At 40.2% G+C, this 24034-nt stretch overlaps 1 protein-coding gene across 1 annotated transcript; it reads left to right on the forward strand.

The window, feature by feature from the left end:
* Positions 1–3180: 3180 nt before the first annotated feature.
* LOC110504505 (glycine receptor subunit alpha-2-like) lies at positions 3181–20464 on the forward strand. Its single transcript, XM_021583262.2, has 9 exons — positions 3181–3845; positions 5340–5467; positions 9175–9242; positions 10929–11152; positions 14748–14830; positions 14936–15079; positions 15277–15491; positions 16597–16746; positions 17538–20464. The coding sequence occupies exons 1-9, from the start codon at positions 3778–3780 to the stop codon at positions 17814–17816; spliced, it is 1359 nt and encodes a 452-aa protein (XP_021438937.2). The 5' UTR covers positions 3181–3777; the 3' UTR covers positions 17817–20464.
* Positions 20465–24034: the final 3570 nt, after the last annotated feature.

Genomic DNA, 24034 nt, shown 5'->3' on the forward strand with positions numbered 1-24034 from the left:
TCAAAGCTGAGAGACTGAAAAACAGCTTCTATCTCAAGGCCATCAGACTGTTAAACAGCCATCATTAACATTGAGTGGCTGCTGCCAACATACAGACTCAAATCTCTAACCACTTTTATATTGAATAATTGGATGTAATAAATTTATCACTAGTCACTTAAACAATGCCACTTTATATAATGTTTACATACGCTAGCTACATTACTCATGTTATATGTACTGTGGGGCAAAACAAGTATTTAGTCAGCCACCAATTGTGCAAGTTCTCCCACTTAAAAAGATGAGATAGGCCTGTAATTTTCATCATAGGTACACTTCAACTATGACAGACAAAATGAGAAAAAAAATCCAGAAAATCACATTGTAGGATTTTTAATTTATTTATTTGCAAATTATGGTGGAAAATAAGTATTTGGTCAATAACAAAAGTTTATCTCAATACTTTGTTATATACCCTTTGTTGGCTAGGCCACTCCAGGACCTTGAAATGCTTCTTACAAAGCCACTCCTTCGTTGCCCGGGCGGTTTGTTTGGGATCATTGTCATGCTGAAAGACCCAGACACTTTTCATCTTCAATGCCCTTGCTGATGGAAGGAGGTTTTCGCTCAAAATCTCACGATACATGGCCCCATTCATTCTTTCCTTTACTCAGTCGTCCTGGTCCATTTGCAGAAAAACAGCCCCAAAGCGTGATGTTTCCACCCCCATGCTTCACAGTAGGCATGGTGTTCTTTGGATGCAACTCAGCATTCTTTGTCCTCCAAACACGACGAGTTGAGTTTTTACCAAAAAGTTATATTTTGGTTTTATCTGACCATATGACATTCTCCCAATCTTCTTCTGGATCATCCAAATGCTCTCTAGCAAACTTCAGACGGGCCTGGACATGTACTGGCTTAAGCAGGGGGCCCTGCAGGATTTGAGTCCCTGGCGGCATAGTGTGTTACTGATGGTAGGCTTTGCTACTTTGGTTCCAGCTCTCTGCAGGTCATTCACTAGGTCCCCCCGTGTGGTTCTGGGATTTTTGCTCACCATTCTTGTGATCATTTTGACCCCACGGGGTGAGATCTTGCGTGGAGCCCCAGAACGAGTGAGATTATCAGTGGTCTTGTATGTCTTTCATTTCCCAATAATTGCTCCCACAGTTGATTTCTTCAAACCAAGCTGCTTACCTATTGCAGATTCAGTCTTCCCAGCCTGGTGCAGGTCTACAATTTTGTTTCTGGTGTCCTTTGACAGCTCTTTGGTCTTGGCCATAGTGGAGTTTGGAGTGTGACTGTTTGAGGTTGTGGACAGGTGTCTTTTATACTGATAACAAGTTCAAACAGGTGCCATTAATACAGGTAACGATTGGAGGACAGAGGAGCCTCTTAAAGAAGAAGTTACAGGTCTGTGAGAGCCAGAAATCTTGCTTGTTTGTAGGTGACCAAATACTTATTTTCCACCATAATTTGCAAATAAATTCATTAAAAATCCTACAATGTGATTTTCTGGATTTCTTTTCTCATTTTGTCTGTCATAGTTGAAGTGTACCTATGATAAAAATTACAGGCCTCTCTCATCTTTTAAGTGGGAGAACTTGCACAATTGGTGGCTGACTAAATACTTTTTTGCCCCACTGTATATACTGTACTCTATACCATCTACTGCATCTTGCCTATGCCGTTCGGCCATCGCTCATCCATATATTTAAATGTAAATATTCTTATTCATTCCTTTACACTTGTGTGTATAAGATAGTTGTGAAATTGTTAGATTACTTGTTAGATATTACTTCACGGTCGGAACTAGAAGCACAAGCATTTCGCTTCACTCGCATTAACATCTGCTAACCATGTGTATGTGACCAATAAAATTAGATTTTGTTTGATTTGCTCCACAAACATCACACTACAACCACCATACTTGACCGTTGGTATACGGTTCTTACTGTGGAATGCAGTGTTTGGTTTTCGTCAGGCCATGCTAATGGGACCCATGTCGTCCAAAAAGTTATACTTTTGACTCATCTGTCCATAGAACATTCTTCCAAGAGTCTTGATGGTCATCCAGGTGCTTCCAGGTGCTTTTTGAAAGAGTTGAGTAAACTTTTTGGACGAGATGTGTCCCATTACTCCTGGCGAAAACCAAACACTGTATTCTACAGGAAGAACCTTATACCAACAGTTAAGCATGGTGGTGGTAGTGTGATGGTTTGGGGATGCTTTACTGCCTCAAGACTTTCCTTAATAGAAGGAACCATGAATTCTGCTCTGTATCAGATAATTCTACAGGAGAATATCAGACCATCTGTCTGTGAGCTGAAGCTGAAGCACAGCTGGGTCATGCAGCAAGACAATCATCCAAAACACACAATCAAGTCTCTATGAAAATGGTTAAAAAGCAACACATTTTTAGTTTTGGAATGGCCTAATCAAAGTCCAGACCTAATCCCAATTGAGATGTTGTGGCAGGACTTGAAAATCCACACGTTGCTGAGTTAAAGCATCTCTGCATCCAAGAGTGGGCCAAATTACCTCCACAGAAACAACAACTACAGGAAGCATTTGGTTGAGGTAATTGCAGCTAAAGGTGGCACAACCAGTTATTGAGTGTAAGATGACAATTAGTTTTCACACAGGGGAATTGGGTGTTGCATAACTTTGGTAATTAAATAAATTAAATAAGTATTCATTTTTTTTGTGTTATTTGTAACCTCAGGTTCCTTTTATCTAATATTAGGTTTTGGTTGATGATCTGATAACATTCAGTATCAAAAATATGCACAAATATAGAAAATCAGAAAGGGGGAAAATACTATGTTTCAAACAATGTTTACATTACAGAGAAGAAAACAGCTATTCCATTACACGTGCAGTGTGTAATTATTCTTGCTTCCATAGCTTGCATAGCACATGGGTTATTGTATTGTATTGTATAGCATTCTTATTTCTTACAGAGAACAAACTCCACCTCACTCATGATTGCACATCATTATGAAATTCATTGCATTTACAGTATGTATGCTACCATAGTTTGTCAGGAGGTGAAACCTTCTGGAAAACTATTGTCTGACTACAATATTTTATGGCGCGCAGTCCCTTCTGACCTGAGCACTTCCATATCATACCTATGTATGGACAGCTTCTAACGGGGAATCTTACTCGAAACACAGAAGTTTGGAGCATATATAACTAGCTTGAAATAGTTTTTTAAAGGCCATCTTAGTCATTTAAATTACATATTGAAAACCACGTCCTCCAGTTGTTAATGGTGCGCTTGCGTGCAAATGAACCGGGAGCTGTCTAAGTGCTGAATCTAAAGACACGTCCACTCGTCTCCCATTCCAGCAGCGGACGGTCTTCAACCCAAGGAAATATTCTTCTTCAACACCACTATACTTTAGAGACCATAGTATACTTTAGAGACCATCTGTTTTCACTGAGTTTTTGAATGAAAGTGAGAACGCCTTCCTGAAGGCTCTATATTCCGCGTCTTGTGGATATTTCTCACCTCACAACGTCTTTTCCACAGGTTATTTTTAGGTGGCAATGACTCAGAATTGATGATTCTTTACACATTATCAACAACAATACCGCACCTGGGAATCAGTGTTTTTTCAAACTAAGCTATGATCCTACGGACTGGAATGCCTTATGTGTATTCTCTGTGTTTCACGAGAACACCCAATTGCGCTTTGGTCAGAAAGAAATCGATATTGCTGCTTGGATTGTGTGTTTGACCAACATTCATATATGGAAGAAATAAAGAAGTGAAGAAATCTAAAATCAAAAGGAATGAATCGCCCCTTTGTCAACGTCTTGACTGCTTTATTTGCATGTTTAATGGAGACCAACAACAGCAGGTAGGTGAATACTTAGGCTACTTTATTGGCCATGTAACGTTTATTTTTTTATTAAAATATAATGAGATACTTTCTTCTTTATTTGTATGTAGCCTATTCAACTGTAATGTTCATTGTTTGAAAAGGCAAAGTGCGTTGCCATTAAAACAAAGTTTAGGATACTGGGTTTCAACCTACCTCGAATGACCCAATATTTCATCGTGGACCCTAAAGTTCCAGTGTTATTATTGGAATGTAGAAATCAGTTGACTGAAAATAGAGTTGTTTTTACATCAGCATTGAGCCTAGTAGGCTATATGGAGCCGTCAATATCGCAGGGTAATATCTGGTATTTTGCCAAGTTAATCACTGCCTCTAACTCAGTCTGTGGGCGTTGTCAAAACGTTCAGTGGCATGTCCAGAACATTTGGAATGGGGTGGCCAAGGTGGGGCATAGACCCAGTTTAGGGGGGCCATAACATGTCTTTTTTTAAAGTATAATTATGTTGGTTCAATGCATTCAATTCTTTAGCTTAGGTTTGGTACATTTCCCTGTTCAAATGAATCATAAATCCATTCTGGAAATATTGTTACAGTCTTTGCATTCAAGGTCAGGATTGTATATAAGGGTATTAGCATAGAGCAGTAAATTCACTACAAAGTGCCATCCAGAGTGAGAATTATACTGTGACATTCGAGGCATTTCTATTTTGTTTAAGGAGACCTCCTAGTAGGCATGTCATTTAACAGTAAAATGTATTCCCTTTTAATGTGTCATGAACACAACCAGTCATGATATTCTCATCTGATTGTCGAACAAATCACTTCAGAAAGTAGGTTAAGTAGGTTACCTGCGTAGGTTCATCTATTCCAAAATATGTCCAGCATCCAATCAGTGCATAGTGCACCTGTCATTTGAATAGAAAGGGACATCTATTACAAACACCATGTATCATGACATTCAGCCTACAAATTGGTGTGTATTCATGGATGCCAAGGGAAGCCAGGCTTACCCAAAAAAGTCATCAATAAAGCAAATAAATTAATTCTCATTGGTGAATTTCACTTGAATTCGCATGAGGCTGAATCTATTTCACCAGAGAAAACATCAGAGCGAGGCAAACAGCGCCCCTCTGTCTTAGTATCTGTAACTCACCTTGGGCCACCCCCTGGACACTACTGAATACACTGTCAAATTCCCTTGTAGCCTATGTGTCAGAGCAATTTTATTTCTAAGTGCGTATAGCCTTAGTATAGAATGAGGACAGTCACAAAGCCAACTCTCCAATACAGTGGTAATAAACTTAAAGCACATCGTGTCTGCCAAGGTGTTCCTTCACTATTGGAATCCTTCCTAATTATATCATTTGAATCTAATTTGTGTTTCTCTGCATGCCTACACATCAGTATGCAGATGAGCTTCCTATTCGGTTGAGATCAAGTAGAAATGGTTTCACCACACTTTGACTTCTGACTGAGCAAGTAAGTGTTTTATTTTCCCTTTGTTTGTCACAGGGTGGTGGATGCCAAGGAGCATGAGTCCAGATCAGGCTCTACTACTAACTTGTCTCCCTCAGACTTTCTGGACTCATTAATGGGTAGAACATCTGGTTATGATGCACGAATACGACCAAACTTCAAAGGTTGGTTTATATTTAGCTTTAACTTTTTAATAGTTCCTTAGAATTTGAGTGTGGATTGGAAAATATTCACCTAAAATGCATCTGGGATATCAGTGTACGCACCCATATCTACACTGAGTATACAGAACATTAAGAACACCTGCTCTTTCCATGACATAGACTGACCCGTTGAATCCAGATGAAAGCTATGCTCCCTTATTGATTCACTTGTTAAATCCACTCCAATCAGTGTAGATGAAGGGGAGAGGTTAAAGGTTAAAGAAGGCTTTTTTAAACTTGAAACAATTGAGACATGGATTGTGTATTTGTGCCATTCAGAGGAAGAATGGACACGACAAAATATTGAAGTGCCTTTGATGGTAGTATGGTAGTAGGTGCCAGGCGCACCGGTTTGCTGCAGGGTTTTTCACGCTCAACAGTTTCCCATGTGTATCAAGAATGGTCCACCACCCAAAGGACATCCAGCCAACTTGAAACAACGGTGGGAAGCATGTGCCAGCATCCATGTGGAATGTTTTCGACACCTTGTAGAGTCCATACCCCAATGAATTGAGGCTGAGGGCAATAGGGTGTGCAACTCAATTTTAGGAAGGTGTTCCTAATGTTTGGTATACTCAGTGTATATTACTAATGTACTGACACCCCATGCATAATGATGTATACCCCTCAAGTCAATAAGGCACATAATGAACAATGCATTTTGTGCTTGTCTATTGAAAAAACCCACCCCTTAATGATTTAAAGAAGAATGGCTATCAATCACGCCTGTAGACAGTGACATCATCATCCATGTAGGATTTATGGGATCGCGATATGGAACATGAAAGGCTCATAGCAGAACCGAGCAGTAGATAGATAGTTTGGATCTCAGCCCACCATCCCCCTAGCCTGGCTGACGTGACGCACGTGACTCACACTGGTCTGATTGGTTCTTTCAAATGTTTGTTTCTTCCCTGGATGGTTGAGATCTGACAATGTTTTTGATTTTAAAATCCAACAATTGTATTGGGGGCTGTGTGTGGTTGTCCATGTGGGTGTTTTAGTAAAAAAACAAAGCGGAGAACCAATAAGTGAAAAAGCACATCCCCTTCATTATGAACGCACCCTGCCCACAACATCACGCTAGCCTTTCTAAACTATGAAGTCAGGAGGACTTTGATTTAGGTGTTAGCCATAGCACTATCACCCATTATAACACCCAATATAGCTATTTCTTCAATTGTCATTTATATTGTCCAACAGCTATATTAAACATCAGTATTCAGGACACCAACAACAACAATAATGAGGTATAGATGTGGGCCCAAAACAATAGTGGTGCCACAGTGACAGCCACAGATGAGGGATGGGGTCCCTCTGGCCAGGCTGCTGAGTTCCTCTATTGTTGTGTTGTGGTGCGGGGGAGAGACATCATCTGTCACTGTGATGGATCTGAGTAAGGAGAGGGAACGGAACTCATTGGTGTGGCTCAGATTGGCAGGTGGGTATGGAGACAGGCAGGGCAGGTGGGCAGGAAGGGACATACCCTAGACAGGGAGGCAGGCATGCAGGTAGACCCAAGGCTGGGACACTAGTGATTGAACCGTGCTGGAGAGAAGGCCACTGTGAGGAGAGTAGCACAGGAAACACAGTCTGAGATTGGTCAGCAAGACTCACCCAGAAACACTGGCCCAGATCTATCCACTCCATCTGGGAGAATAGGAAACAAGTGTACACAAGATCTCAGAAATGGACTCGAGATCAGGGGAAGACTTGTCTGTTTTATGCTGGATTTTTTTTTTTGAAATTCAAGAACTATTTTTATTAGTATAATAAATTATTTATTAGTATATGGAAGAATGCTGGAGTTGTGAGTAGAGGAAATTAAAAGTACTGGAATGAAGAAAGTGATCTTACCTTGTCTGGTAAATTGGTGAGTTCAATTTTCTGGTCGACAGAGTATTCCAGTCTAATGTTTCTAATGTTTCTACAAGCAGCAAATTTTCCATTTATTAGGCAGCAAGCACAAACACACACATATACACAGGTAAAGTAAACAAGCATACACATAGATTATGTTATTTATCACATACAAACCATACTGTCACAACTCTACCCCACAGTGCTGCTGGAGCTTGACCTACATTTGCCTGCCAAGGTTGTTGTGTGGAGTTATTCCGTTACATTTTTCTGTTACTGATGCAGTTGCCCGACTACAAACTGAGGCGAATATTAATACCACCACGTCACATGCAATATTGATGAGGAATACACAGGGGAAGGGCTATGAACTCACAACTTCACTTAACAACACCTCTCTCTCTCCCTGGCTGACATTGTTGTTTTTATTCAAGACAGTGTTACTGTATTGGATAGAAAGTGTCAAAAACAGTTTTTCAGTCATTCTGTGACCTCAAAGATAGCGGTAGAATGCCTGTGAAACTAAGTTGACTGTCCTGCTCGTGATTGTTTCATAAGAAACATGTGCCACTATTTCTAATGCCAGTGTGTGCGTGTGTGTGTGTGTGTGTGTGTGTGTGTGTGTGTGTGTGTGTGTGTGTGTGTGTGTGTGTGTGTGTGTTACCGTGTGTCTCTCAGCATGTGTTTTTGTTTATCTGTTTTTTAACCCTATCAAGTAAAACATTCCTTGTCATCCTCATTGAGTTAGTCAATGACTAGTACCAGTTAGCATAAGCAGGCAACATTCTTTTGATTGAACTAAGTCAACATTTTTTAACGATACCACTGTTTGTTGAATTTTGGAGTTGATCCTGACATTTCTAACTATAACTGGACCAGGCCTGCTGTTGAAGACAAACGGCTGGTGATGAGATTAGTCAATGACTAGTGCAGCTGTTTTGACTTGCCTGGGGTGCTTAGGAGACCAACAGGCCCTGTTTATGTTGACAGAAAAACGTACTCGGAGAACAACAGGCCCTGTTTATGTTGACAGAACAACATATTAGGAGAACAACAGGCCTTGTGTATGTTGACAGAAAAACATACTAGGAGAACAACAGGCCCTGTTTATGTTGACAGAAAAACATATTAGGAGAACAACAGGCCTTGTGTATGTTGACAGAACGACAGGCCCTGTTTATGTTGACAGAAAAACATATTAGGAGAACAACAGACCTTGTGTATGTTGACAGAACAACAGGCCCTGTTTATGTTGACAGAAAAACATATTAGGAGAACAACAGGCCTTGTGTATGTTGACAGAACAACAGACCCTGTTTATGATGACAGAAAAACATATTAGGAGAACAACAGGCCTTGTGTATGTTGACAGAACGACAGGCCCTGTTTATGTTGACAGAAAAACATATTAGGAGAACAACAGGCCTTGTGTATGTTGACATATATACACACAGTCCATATTGTGGTGGTAGACAGGTAATAAAGCACATGCTCGCTTTCACAACTAATTATACTCAGATTTCTGTACATCCAACAGATATTGTACTGCTATCATCCTCAAACTCCCTCATCTCGATTTGCTAAACCACCCTGTGGAGATGGCACATGATGATTAAGTGCAAAAAAACATCTTGACTTTTTCTTGTCACCTCGTTCTCATTCCATTTCACAGGTCCCCCTGTAAACATTACATGCAATATTTGTATCAACAGTTTGGGCTCGGTCACAGACACCAGCATGTTAAGTGTTCTTGCTTAATCTCTTCTCTGTCAAACATGTCAATGTGTTATCTATCCTCCAACCTGCAGGTCCCCCAGTTAATGTTACCTGCAACATATTTATCAACAGCTTTGGTTCTATAGCAGAAACTACAATGGTGAGTTGGAGCATTGTGCTTGGCCATGTTATCTACATTTACATTTGACATTTGAGTAATTTAGTAGATGCTCTTATCCAGAACGACTTATAGGAGCAATTATGGTTAAATGCCTTGCTCAAGGGCACATCGGCATATTTTTCACCTCATCGGCTCGGGGATTCAAACCAGCAACCTTTTGGTTACTGGACAAATGATTTTAAACTACAGCCTTGCTCTTATGCTCCTCTGGAGTTTAAGATTGAAATCATCCAATTTCTTTAGTGTTCATGAGTTAATTTTCCTTTTAGTTTATGGATGTTTTGAACTTTTGCATCCTCATGTGAAATGATTCACTTTGACCCATCCCCATAGTCTATTGGTGGCTCCATGGTGAAATAGCACACTGACACTGAGAACCGCAATTGAATCAAATATCTTTCACATTATACTCAAGGCAATATTGTATTGCTATTCCCATGACACTCCCTTGTGCATGTGTTGGATTAGTTCTGTTTTAATAATTCACACAGTGAATGCCAGCACATAATTCATTTTAAATGCAGCCAGTAGCTGTAGGTTTGATGTCTTAGGGCCTGAGATTTAAGCATGTTGATCGGTTGTAATGTCCCATAGACATCCAACTGCCCAAGGGGTAAACAATATCAAAGCTGGAATCCACATTGAGATCCTATTCAATAACTACTCTCGCAATGCATTCATAATTAGTTAGAACTTTGTCCATTGAATGATTGCAATTTTTGGTAGACAATCTTTGCCAAAGTTAATCAACAGACGAGCCGGGTTTCTAACACTTGTCCACAGTTGTTCGATAACTCTCCACTCATAGACATACACATCTGGGACCACCAATACACTGCTGCCTACTGAATAGGTATGTTCTAAGAGGGAGAGAAAAAGCATCTAATTCGATGCAATCTGTTCATTCATTACTAACTGCATCTTCAAACGTCAATGGAGTTTCTTGGTCTACTATTCACACAAACATCCTCTATCTCCTATAACCACCATTTAGCAATAACAATTAATGAGGAAACTGATCATATAGATCAAGTAACTAAATTAGATTCATGAATTCAATTTTATTAGATTGCTCCTTTCAATACATGTGTATTTATTGCCGCATTTAACTCTTAAATTGTAATTTGGATTTTAGATTATGGTATTGTGTGGTGATTTACAAGCATACAAATATGCATTGAAATCCATGCATTGTATCCATTCATTCCTCCTATCTTTTATCATATTACAATTCTGTGTAAAAACAAGGAGCAATTTCTCGGGTTAAAGTTTTGTAGCACCACTTCAAATTGTGGTAGTGTTACAGTCAAAGTGTTAGAATTGTATTTTACTATTAGTATTAATATTATTTATTCTATCATTGGTGCTTTATTAGTGACTTTGTGCCAAATGACATGAGGTGATACTGCATGTCACTGCGATAGAACCAAATATCTGGGGCAGGCACTTGGCCTACATATTGACAAGACAATGTTGTTTTGTATTAGTGGCTCTATCATTCTAAATATGTAAATGTCTATAGGAAAATTATTTTCGTTTTCACTGACTGTGTGACACAATATATTCTGGTCACCAAAGTGATAGTACTGTATATTTAACGGAGATAGACAGTAGTTTATATGTCAAAGTAAAGCAGTTTAAAGCTGATTTCACTATTTCCCCAAGGATTACAGAGTGAACATCTTCCTGCGACAGAAGTGGAGAGACCCTCGGTTGGCATACAGCAAATACCCAGACTCGTCTCTTGACCTGGACCCGTCCATGTTGGATTCTATTTGGAAACCTGATCTGTTCTTCGCCAACGAGAAAGGCGCCAACTTTCATGATGTCACCACAGACAACAAGCTCCTGAGGGTCTTCAAAGATGGGACCGTCCTGTACAGTATCAGGTCAGATGTGGGGCGTGCATTGAATGGTGGGCTCAACTCTATTTCTCGGGGAAATTAGTACAATAGTACAAAAGGATGTCGAATGAGGTCATGTTCTAACATTCCCTGTTGGAAACATCCAAACAAAGAATAGATTCAAATCCAGTGAAATGTCAGCAGAGTCAGAGATTCCCTTCTACCTCCAGGCCCTTCACGCACTTGTAATTACTTTTGAAAGAAAGAAGTTTCTACATCCAAGACTACCTCTCAGGTTTAATGGGATTCATCTCAATAAAATATTCAGTCACCTGGAGGAATTGGATGCAATATGATCTCATTAAGAGTACATAGAAACACAAACCACCAGAGTATCCAAAGGCTACAGGGAATTTTTCTCCAAAGATGTTTAGAATATGTTCAGGGAAGGCATATAGAAATAACCCACTCATGTAGGCTATTCATTTCCCTGGGCATTAGCTACAAGTCAATATGCTTCATCCCTAGCGTTGCGCAGGATCAGTAAGATGGAATCACTTCAAAGTAAATGCAGCCCACTCGTAGTAGATGAGACGGGTTACATTTTAGTAATTCAGCCGACGCTCTTATCCAGTGCGACTTACAGGATCAATTAGGGTTAATTGCCTTGCTCAAGGACACATCAACACATGTTTCACCTATTCGGCTTGGGAATTCGAACCAGCAACCTTTCATTTACTGGCCCAACACTCTTAACTGTTAGGCTACCTGCCAATTGCCCCCTCTTACAAAAACCACTCCTACACTTAAGCACAAATCTGTGATTCAAGATCTGAAAATACATTACCTTTATTTCATTTTAATATCACTTCAGTCACACCACTCCTCCTTAGATTCACACCTCGAAGCAGCGGAATAATGCAGCTCAATTTGTTGTCCATTTGGAGAGCTGATTCAGGTGGTGGAGCCTAGGTGTGGAGGGAGGCAAGGGGATTCTGAGAGAACAGATGAAAGAAAGGTGGTTAGTCGCTTTCACCATTCATGAGAGAAGAGATGAGAGAGGGAGCAGACTGCTGATGACAATACATCTCAGAGACGGTCCAGTAATAAAAGTGTGATAAGAACATGCTGTGTGGGAGGAGGAGGCTCTCTCAGAGGAAAAGGAGGGAAGGAGAATGAGCATTCGCTGCAGACAAGGAGCATATGCTTAGTACATACAAAGGAAGTCAGAAGTTTACATACACTTAGGTTGGAGTCATACTCGTTTTGCAACCACTCCACAAATTTCTTGTTAACAAACTATAGTTTTGGCAAGTCGGTTAGAACATCTACTTTGTGCATGACACAAGTACTTTTTCCAGCAGTTGTTTACAGACAGATTATTTCACTTATAATTCACTGTATCACAATTCCAGTGGGTCAGAATTTTACATACACTAAGTTGACTGTGCCTTTAAACAGCTTGGAAAATTCCAGAAAATTATGTAATGGCTTGGAAGCTTCTGATAGGCTAATTGACATCATTTGAGTCAATTGGAGGTGTATTTGTGGATGTATTTCAGGGCCTACCTTCAAACTCAGTGCCTCTTTGCTTGACATCATGGGAAAATCAAAAGAAATCAGCCAAGACCACAGAAAAAACATTGTAGACCTCCACAAGTCTGGTTCATCCTTGGGAGCAATTTCCAAACGCCTGAAGGTACCACGTTCATCTGTACAAACAATAGTAAGCAAGTATAAACACCATGGGACCACGCAGCCGTCATGCCGCTCAGGAAGGAGACGCGTTCTGTCTCCTAGAGATGAACGTACTTTGGTGCGAAAAGTGAAAATCAATCCCAGAACAACAGCGAAGGACCTTGTGAAGATGCTGGAGGAAACCGGTACAAAGTATCTATATCCACAGTAAAATTTGTCCTATATCGACATAACCTGAAAGGCCGCTGAGCAAGGAAGAAGCCACTGCTCAAAAACCACTATAAAAAAGCCAGACTACGGATTGCAACTGCACATGGGGACAAAGATCGTACTTTTTGGATAATGTCCTCTGAAACAAAAATAGAACTGTTTGGCCATAATGACCATCGTTCTGTTTGGAGGAAAAAGGGGGAGGCTTGCAAGCCGAAGAACACCATCCCAGCCGTGAAGCACGGGGGTGGCAACATCATGTTGTGGGGGTGCTTTGCTGCAGGGGGGACTGGTGCACTTCACAAAATAGATGGCATCATGAGGGAGGAAAATTATTTGGATATATTGAAGCAACATCAGTTAAAGCTTGGTCGCAAATGGGTCTTCCAAATAGACAATGACCCCAAGCATACTTCCAAAGTTGTGGCAAAATGGCTTAAGGACAACAAAATCAAAGTATTGGGGTGGCCATCACAAAGCCCTGACCTCAATCCCATAGAACATTTGTGGTCAGAACTGAAAAAGAGTGTGTGAGCAAGGAGGCCTACAAACCTCACTCCGTTACACCAGCTCTGTCAGGAGGAATGGGCCAAAATTCACCCAACTTATTGTGGGAAGCTTGTGGAAGGCTACCTGAAACGTTTGACCCAAGTTAAGCAATTTAAAGGCAATGCTACTAAATACTAATTGAGTGTATGTAAACTTATGACCCACTGGGAATGTGATGAATGAAATAAAAGCTGAAATAAATCATTCTCTCTACTCTTATTCTGACATTTCACATTTTTTAAATAAAGTGGTGATCCTAACTGACCTAAAACAGGGAATTTACTAGGATTAAATGTCAGGAATTGTGAAAAACTGAGTTTGAATGTATTTGGCTAAGGTGTATGTAAACTTCTGACTTCAACTGAACATAATGAAAATCTGTGTAAAGTAGAAACAGAAAAGTATAATATACTGTATACTTAAATGCACTGCTATGATGACGACCATTATGGTTTTATTCCTTATTAAATTGTAAAAAATCTGATATTGACAAGATCCGAGATATGGGTCTCGTGTGGCTCAGTTGATAGAGCATGGCGCTTGCAATGCCAGAGTTATGGGTTTGATTCACATTCCCACAAAAAATTTAAAATAAATATCCACTCACTACTGTAAGTCCCTCTGGATAAGAGTGTCTGCAAAATTATAAGAAATGTACAGTATTTACAAATAAAAGTTTATTGGTTGTGTACTCAGATTATCTGATGTCACAGCTGAAATGCTTGTGTTTCTAACACAAACACGCAGACTCCTGTACTTACGTACTCACAAACAAATGCAAATGTAAACTTCTGACTTCAACTGTACTTTATACAGTCACACAGTAGGTATACATTGTAGGGAGCTTGTATTTTAGTCTCACATGAAACAGTAAACAATTAGAAAAAATGCAGAAAATATTTGGGTTCTGTGTAAGATTTTTTTATTTAACAGTAAATGTATCTGTTGAGTGAGGTATAGAGCATGCTACTCTAATAACTACACTGAAAAATAAATCCTGTTGTTTTTACAGTAACTTACTGGCGGCCAGTTACCTGTAAGTTACTGTAAAAAAAGGTACAGTATGTTACCGTACATTCCTAAGAATCTTTGGTTTAACAGTACATTACTGTAGGCTTTATTTGTACATTCACAAATAATGCTTCCACGGTTGTTTCATGACTTTTACACCTCTTCCTCAAAGGTTGACTCTCATTCTATCTTGTCCGATGGATCTGAAGAACTTTCCCATGGACATGCAGATCTGTACCATGCAACTGGAGAGCTGTAAGTGTCTGCTCCTTACAACTCACATGGTAAAGCACATGGAATATGGTTTGTGAAAATGCAATATCATATCAAACATATTTGCTGTGTTCATTCATTCCTCAGTTGGCTACACCATGAATGATTTGATCTTTGAGTGGGAGAGCAAGGACAAAAATCCTGTACAGGTGGCCGCTGGGTTGACCCTCCCCCAGTTCATCATGAGAGATGAGAAGGAGCTTGGCTACTGTACCAAAAGCTACAACACCGGTCAGAGAGCCACACAGAGACACACACAAACACACACACACACACACACACACACACACACACGCACACGCACACGCACACACAAACACACAAACACACACACACACACACACACACACACACACACACACACACACACACCACATCTCTCATCACACCGTCCCTGATCTGAGGTGTCAGTGTGTTTTGTTCTCCAGGTAAATTCACCTGCATTGAGGTGAAGTTCCACTTGGAGAGACAGATGGGTTACTACCTGATCCAGATGTACATCCCCAGCCTCCTCATCGTCATCCTGTCCTGGGTCTCCTTCTGGATCAACATGGACGCCGCTCCCGCCAGGGTGGCACTGGGCATCACCACCGTGCTCACCATGACAACCCAGAGCTCCGGCTCCCGAGCCTCCCTTCCTAAGGTAAGCCTGTTAATCCAAGCAGTAACAGGATGAGCGGACAATCTGATGGAGGAGAGAGGGGAGGGTCAATGGGCCATGTTCAGATCAATCAACCTTTCATTTTCCACCCATGTTAGAAGTCATACATACTGTAATCAGATACTGTTCATGAAATGTAAATATGCCTATGATTGAAGTCTCTGCGCATCACTGAATTTTGACTCAGATGTAAGTATCCTATGGATAAATAACAATCAATGGATTTACAGTATATCAAGAGAATAACAATGTAAAGTATTTCATTTTTAATCAATAAGTTGTAAAAACAGAGAATACTATTTAACATAACATTATCACAATTTATGTTAGAAATTACAATTACAACATTGATTTAGGAAGTGATATAATGTTACTTAATCAAATAGCAGTGGATACACTACAACTGTACATGGTCAAATATACAAAATTAGTATTCACACTTACGCTTGCAAGAGTGCTTCAGTGTGAGTCATCTCTTGAAAATCAACCATTCTCTCACACTTTGGCCCATGACCACATCAGAGGCCCACATGAAAGAGACACACTCTAATAAATATTTAGAGAGAGGTCTTTGAGAGGCCCAACTCAGAACAACAAGAGCTCAATATACCTTAAGAGCACTCGACAAAGTAAAGTTGTTTTCTCTCCATGCAAATGACCTGTCATTTCGAGACATAGACGAGGTCACTGTATGAGGAATAAGAGGGCCTCCTTTAGAGTCTAGCCTTCATCGCATCTCCGGCATGGACATAGATCAAATAGACCGATAAAGGCTCCAGTCGAGCTGCTACTGTTTCCATTGTGTTACTTTGGTAATTAAAGCGACAATTATTTCCTTCCACGCTATCACTGAAAATCGCTGATATCAACATGAGTTTTGAGAGTTTAAAGCACTCGTTAGCAAATACCACCCCCTTAATTATGGTGATTTAGAATTTACAGCAACTCTGATTAACATAAAAAAGGATGTCATTGAGAGAATATTATATTCCCATTGAAATGTTAATTGAACGAGGCATTGTGAAAACAGCACATGAAAGGATTATTCATTCCCAGTAAATTACTGTTTGTTTGGTTCTTGTCACAGGTCTCCTATGTGAAGGCCATTGATATCTGGATGGCCGTGTGTCTTCTGTTTGTATTTGCTGCCCTACTGGAATACGCTGGGGTTAACTTTGTCTCCAGGCAACAGAAAGAGTTCCTTCGCTTGAGGCGAAGACAGAGGCGGACTCACAGGGTAAATAAACACTCTAGGCTTGAGTATAATTCCCTATAAAACAGTCCCTGCAAAGCCCAGACTCATGACCACAGGTGGTTCGTGGCATCTTAATTGGGGAGGACGGGCTCGTGAGAATAAGTAGAATGGTATCAAATACATTCAATTTGCTCTGTTCCGGCTATTATTATGAGCTGTCCTCCCCTCAGCAGATTCCTGTGCTCATGACTGAACCATTTTTAAAGAGTGGGAGTTCCACTCTAGTAATTGTTCATTGCTATAGAAGAGATAGTGGAGAAACAGGAAAGATGGAGAAAATGTGTTGAAAATGCGATATGGGACTGGGATTCGACCGATCCCACACTCAAACAGACTTACATGCACCAAAGGTGGTGGCAGAAACTGTTAGACCAAATCCCAGAGCCTCATGACTGAACATATGAGCAGTGTAGGGCAGTCAGAGACGGATATTAAGTTGGCCATTTTTAAGGAAATGTGTGTCAGGTCATCTGAGGCTATCTAGGTGTGTCAGCTGGTTGTTGCTGCAGCGGAGAAACGGAGGGTGTAATATCTGGGAGACATTCAGCTGTGTCCCCTCTGTTAATGAAGCCGCTGTAGATGTCGCCTGGAGGCATCCTCAGGTAAAGTGTACAACACCTGAGTCACAGGCCAAGAAAAGGACGCAAGAACATGGCTACTGGCCATACACCAGAATATCATAGTGTGTGCACATGGGATTGTGTCTGAAAGTCTTTCTCTCCATTGAACAGAGGCATACTCACTGTGAGTCCGTCTTTGTTTTGTTTCACCAGGATGACGACATGAGGGATGGCTTCAATTACTCGGGTTACGGCATGACTCATTGTCTGAAGGATGGGTCGGCTGTTAAAAACGCTGTCCCAAACCCCGGCCCAGCACCACCTACCTCTAAAGAAAAAGAGGTGATAAGGAAGAGGTTTGTGGACAGGGCCAAGAGGATTGACACTGTGTCCCGAGCAGCCTTCCCTATGGCCTTCCTCCTCTTCAACATCTTCTATTGGATAACATACAAGGTCATCAGGCATGAGGACATTGGCATGCAGTCAGGGTAGTCGCTCTGCCCTGCAGGTTTTACCTATGGAACTCTCAGCTCTCTCTCTTTCTCTATCATTTCTCTAAATGAGAAACGCTAGGACAGCACAGTGAGACTAATGTATCTTATGGGACTATACATGGAGGAGAGGCACAGGGATGTTGATGGTGTTGGTGTTCTTTCAGGGAAAATATATAGGTGTTCATGCAAAATCTAAAAGACTAATGCACATGTTTAGGATTAACAATTGAACAATTGGTGAGTAACAGATGTATGTTTTCGATGTGTTCCTGTGAGCTAACGCATCCTGGAGATTCTAATGGGTTTTTACTCAAGGCACAGAACAATGATATGAAAAGGTGGACCAAATTTTATGAGACAATTCTGACTTTGCATTTGTACAACCTTGCAATGGAGCAACATTCCATGGATTTGTATGTGCAGTAGTCTGGGCCTTGTAGTTAAGGTGTGGTGAAAAAAAAAGTTTAATAAAAAGGTTGATTAGAGCAGTTTTATACAATTGTACTGCAGTTCCTCACTGTGTCTACAAGCAGCAATTATTGTGTTTATTAGGCAGCGAACACAATACACACACACACACACACACACACACACACACACACACACACACACACACACACCATATAAGGCCTACATCTGTTAATATTACAGATGCATTTTCCAGGTCGATTTGGTTTTACAGTTGGAGTGTAAGTTTTGTAAATTTAACTGTAATGAAATGTTTATTGTAATGAAGGCAGATGACATGTTTCTAAAACAGAGATTTCTACTTCTAAAGATTCCTCTGAGGACTGTTGAATGCATCCCCTCACTTCCACACTGCAGTGCCCTCTTTGGGCAGTACGTATTACAGTTGACATTGTATACTATACAGTATTGCAACTATGAAGTAGATCTTTATACTAGGGCCCTGTGTTTTGGTAAATCATGTCACATGACCTAGATTTGAACCTTTATTTAAAGCTTTTTCAACAAACGGTCCCCTTTTCGTTATATGTCAGATGGTCCAGCACATTCTTTAGACAATTGCTTTCATTTTTTTGTGAAATTCAAATTTCTGGAAAAGGCTTAAAGATGCATTATGCAGAAATCACTCTGCCATTTCCTGGTTCCAAAATTATTAATTGTTTGCCTAATTTCCTATTAAGTGACAAACAAGCAAGTATAGTGTAGAGAATCATTGTACCATCTATACTGCTTTGAAATATATTTTACATAACTAAAAATATTGTATTTTCAGCTGTTTGAAGCCGAAAGTAAAAGACAAAAAAAAAATCAACTTTAAAACGGGAAGCATAGAAATAGCGTACATAGACCATATCTACCGCTTCAATGAATATGACAGATGTATAACTCACATTTCTATGTGAAGTTTGTCAGGTCGCCCCAAAACATATTGCATCTTTAAAATAAAATATTAAAATCTAGGTCATGTGACATTATAGCCAAAAACACAGAGCCCTTCTCATAACACATAATAGTATAGAGCAGTTATTGGTCCTTGCACTTCTGACATAATATGAGGAAAGTTTTTTGTTGAATGGTGTTTCTGAAAAAGGTTGTTTACTAAACTGTACATCAATAAAGTTGAGTGTGCACCACACATATGCTCTCCCTCATCATAGTCGTGTGTTACTGTATTGTCCCATCTTCAAACAGGTTGTCATATCTTTAGATGATGTGTACTGTCTGTTTGGAACTAGCTGACCACATTTTAGAAGAATAATTATGATGCAGACTACAGAGTTGAATATTTCTAGAGGGATGGCAACAAGGAATCAATACTGATGAATAATGATTACAGACAAACCAAGAGCAGACATTACTATATTAACTTGGGAATAGAGAAGGTTAGAGGAGAGAAAAATCAACAACTGTCCTTTCTACTTACCTGGCCAATGACTCAGGGTGACTGCTGAAGCCTGGCTGGGCTCTCTCTCACTCTTTCTCTCTCTCTCCAGGTCGCTCCGTGTGACACAGACCCGGGGCGACAGCGGGCTTCCGTTAATGTGGGATAATGGGCCTCACGGTGCGTTGGCGAGACATCACAGCAGGTGACATTTACCTATGTGGACTACAGCTGAATAAAAAACGCTAGGGTGGCTTCAACGACACTGCAGGACAATTCTATTAGACACACACCCGGGGATAAGTGGTAGAACATATTAAATGGTCTCCACTCAGTGCAATTGTCTCTGAAGTTGTTTAATGTGAGAGCCATGCAAATTACTGCTGCCCAGAAAGGCATCATGTTATGCCCCGACACCAAATTACCATGTGAATTATTTGAATTAGACAGAAAATATAATATTGCTCTACTGTATATAGGACTTACCTTTTCCACTAGTCAATTCACTGAACCTTATTATTATTAAGCTGGAAATGAATGAGAGAGATCAATATATATATAGATAGATCAATATTGAGCCATATCCAAGAAAATGTGTAATGTTGGGGATTAAAGAGATTTTTCTGTACTTTTGTGTACTTTCTAGCCAGTAGTTCTGAAAGTAGCGCTCATGAGCCAAAAGTGGTCTGTCTCGCTCTGCTGTGTGTGCATCTTGCTAGCTGTCACTCAAAAGGCGAGGGGCTGAAGCTCATTGGCTAAAACTCTAATTGCTAGGTGCTGGTCCACGTGGGGGGAAAATGGCACCGCACAGCTTCCAGTAAACAGTTGCTTCCAAACTAGGTATTTCGTGGCTAATTGAGGTAAGAGTAATTCTGCTCACAGATTATGTATGTATGAACTACACATTGACACATTCAGCACAATGGGAATGACAGATCTATAACTCACATTTCTATGTGAATTTTGTCAGGTCGCCCAAAAACATATTGCATCTTTAAAATAAAATATTAAAATCTAGGTCCTTTTGAACACTTCCTGTTGAACGTGGGAACAAGGGAGAGCTCGGTTTGTTGTTTTGAAAAGTTAGTTGTTTTGAAAGTGTGTTGCAAAGTTTCTTAGTAGCTAGCTAACTTTTTAGTTTGGATCCCGGGATGCATTTGGCATAAGTTGCTAGGACTGAAACTCTCTGTCCAGTAATCCTGCTAGCCTAACTGTTAGTTACCTGCATATCAAGCTAACAGGGTTTACTGAGGGCTTGAACGCAGCCCGCAACGTGGTTAGCCATTGTGGCTGGGACCGCGGATTGTCCTGGGTTTGTGGCTGTCTAGATCCCTGCTGTTTGTTGTGTTCAATCTTCCCTGTGACCTGCCCTGTCTGGAACTGCAAGGAGTAACCTCGTAACCTATGTTGTTAGCTATCATGACAAAGACCAAAGCAGGCAGGAGTACCGTTGAGGACAGTGGTGTCTCTCTATCATAGGTAAAGGATCTTTTAAACTAATAAAAATAGTTCTACAAGCAGTTGTTACAACAAAAAGAAAATAGCTTCAAGTGTTTTGTCTAAATACTGGTCGATTCAACTAATGGACAACCTGACCAGAGAGGTTCAGGACCTGAAGAACAGTTTGCAGTTATCCCTGGGTCAGCTCGATGAGGTGAAACAGGAGAATAGCAAGATGACAACAATCTGTAAGTCATTGAGAGAATAACTACAGATACAGCTAACATCAGATAACATTCATATATTAGCCATTTCTGAGACTCACTTAATTTATATGATGATACAGCAGTAGCAATACAAGGATATAAAATATATAGAAGAGACAGAAATGCTTATTGGGGATGTGTTGCTGTATATATTCAGAGCCATATCCCTGTAACACCTAGAGAAGATCTTATGTCAAGTGTTATTGAAGTGTTGTGCTTGCAGGTTCTCTTGGCACATCTAAGCCTTTTCTTTTGGGGTGTTGCTACAGGCCACCAAGTACAGTCCATTTCTAAATATTATGTGTGAAATGCTTGATAGTGTATGTGATGTAAACAGAGAGGTCTACTTTCTTGGGGACCTGCATATTGACTGTTTTTCTATAAGCTGTCCGCTCAAGAGGAAGCTTCTCACTGTAACCAGTGGCTGTAATCTGGTTTAGGTTATTAATCAACCTAACAGGGTGTTTACAAACACTAAAGGAACAAATATCATCCACATGTATCGATCACATTTTTACTAATACTGTATCCATACCCATTGGATGCAAATATCACAATATTGTGGCTACATCCAGGAAGGCCAAGGTTCCAAAATCTGAGCCTAAAATAGTATATAAGAGATCATGCAAAATATTTTACTGTGACTCTTATGTGGATGATGTTCAAAATATTTGTTGGTCTGATGTGATTAATAAGGAGCATCCAGACACTGCACTTGATGAATTTATTCAATTGCTTCTTCCAATTATTGATAAACAGGCACCTGTTAAGAAACAGATTTTTAGAATTTTTAAGGCTCCATGGATTGATGAGGAATTGAAAAACTGTATGGTTGAAAGAGATGGGGGCAAAAGAAGTGGCCAATATATCTGGCTGCACATCTGACTGGCTGACCTACTGGAAATTGAGAAATGATGTGACTAAGCTCAACAAAAAGTAGAATAAACTGTATTATGAAGCCAAGATCAATGATATAAAGAATGATAGAAAAACAACTTTGGAGTACTTTAAATTAAATTATGGGCAGAAAGACAAATTCAACTCCATCGTTTATCAAGTCAGATGGCTTATTCATCCAAAACCATTTGATGTTGTCAGTTATTGTAATGATTACTTCATTGAACAATGAGCCATCATATCCATGCATTAAAAAAACAATGAAAGAAAAGTATTGCAAGTTTGAATTTTGTAAAGTTAGTGTGAATAAGATTGTTATTGTTAATAATCAATAATGACAAACATCCTGGCATTGACAGCCACTCCTATCTGTCATATCTTTAATCTGAGCCTAGAGGAAAGTATTTGTCCTCAGGCCTGGAGGGAATCAGTGGTTAAGCGGCCAATAGAGGTTAAACGGCCTTTAGTGGTTCTAACAGCAGACCTACAGTGGGGTCAAAAAAGTATTTAGTCAGCCACCAATTGTGCAAGTTCTCCCACTTAAAAAGATGAGAGGCCTGTAATTTTCATCATAGGTACACTTCAACTATGACAGACAAAATGAGAGAAAAAAGCCAGAAAATCACATTGTAGGATTTTTAATGAATTTATTTGCAAATTATGGTGGAAAATAAGTATTTGGTCACCTACAAACAAGCAAGATCTCTGGCTCTCACAGACCTGTAACTTCTTCTTTAAGAGGCTCCTCTGTCCTCCAATCGTTACCTGTATTAATGGCACCTGTTTGAACTTGTTATCAGTATAAAAGACACCTGTCCACAACCTCAAACAGTCACACTCCAAACTCCACTATGGCCAAGACCAAAGAGATGTCAAAGGACACCAGAAACAAAATTGTAGACCTGCACCAGGCTGGGAAGACTGAATCTGTGTCCCCCTGCTTAAGCCAGTACATGTCCAGGCCTGTCTGAAGTTTGCTAGAGAGCATTTGGATGATCCAGAAGAAGATTGGGAGAATGTCATATGGTCAGATGAAACCAAAATATAACTTTTTGGTAAAAACTCAACTTGTCGTGTTTGGAGGACAAAGAATGCTGAGTTGCATCCAAAGAACACCATACCTACTGTGAAGCATGGGGGTGGAAACATCATGCTTTGGGGCTGTTTTTCTGCAAAGGGACCAGGACGACTGATCCGTGTAAAGGAAAGAATGAATGGGGCCATGAATCGTGAGATTTTGAGTGAAAACCTCCTTCCATCAGCAAGGGCATTGAAGATGAAACGTGCCTGGGTCTTTCAGCATGACAATGATCCCAAACACACCACACGGGCAACAAAGGAGTGGCTTCATAAGAAGCATTTCAAGGTCCTGGAGTGGCCTAGCCAGTCTCCAGATCTCAACACCATAGAAAATCTTTGGAGGGAGTTGAAAGTCCGTGTTGCCCAGCAACAGCCCCAAAACATCACTGCTCTAGAGGAGATCTGCGTGGAGGAATGGGCCAAAATACCAGCAACAGTGTGTGAAAACCTCGTGAAGACTTACAGAAAACGTTTGACCTCTGTCATTGCCAACAAAGGGTATATAACAAAGTATTGAGATAAACTTTTGTTATTGACCAAATACTTATTTTCCACCATAATTTGCAAATAAATTCATAAAAAATCCTACAATGTGATTTTTCATAATCAGAGGGCTTATATAAATACTATGCATGCCAGTCTCTATTGGCTTGAGGAGAGACTGACTGCCTCACTTCTTCTTTT

Source organism: Oncorhynchus mykiss, chromosome 3, assembly GCF_013265735.2.
Source record: "Oncorhynchus mykiss isolate Arlee chromosome 3, USDA_OmykA_1.1, whole genome shotgun sequence".
Classification (NCBI taxonomy): Eukaryota; Metazoa; Chordata; class Actinopteri; order Salmoniformes; family Salmonidae; genus Oncorhynchus; species Oncorhynchus mykiss.

What these genes read in the sequence shown, in the direction of transcription:
- LOC110504505 (XM_021583262.2), top strand. Translation starts at nt 3,778, where the DNA reads ATGAATCGCCCCTTTGTCAACGTCTTGACTGCTTTATTTGCATGTTTA. An exon ending in TACCAAAAGCTACAACACCG is followed by an intron (nt 15,080 to 15,276) that starts GTCAGAGAGCCA and finishes TTTGTTCTCCAG; the next exon opens with GTAAATTCACCTGCATTGAG. An exon ending in GACAGAGGCGGACTCACAGG is followed by an intron (nt 16,747 to 17,537) that starts GTAAATAAACAC and finishes TTGTTTCACCAG; the next exon opens with GATGACGACATGAGGGATGG.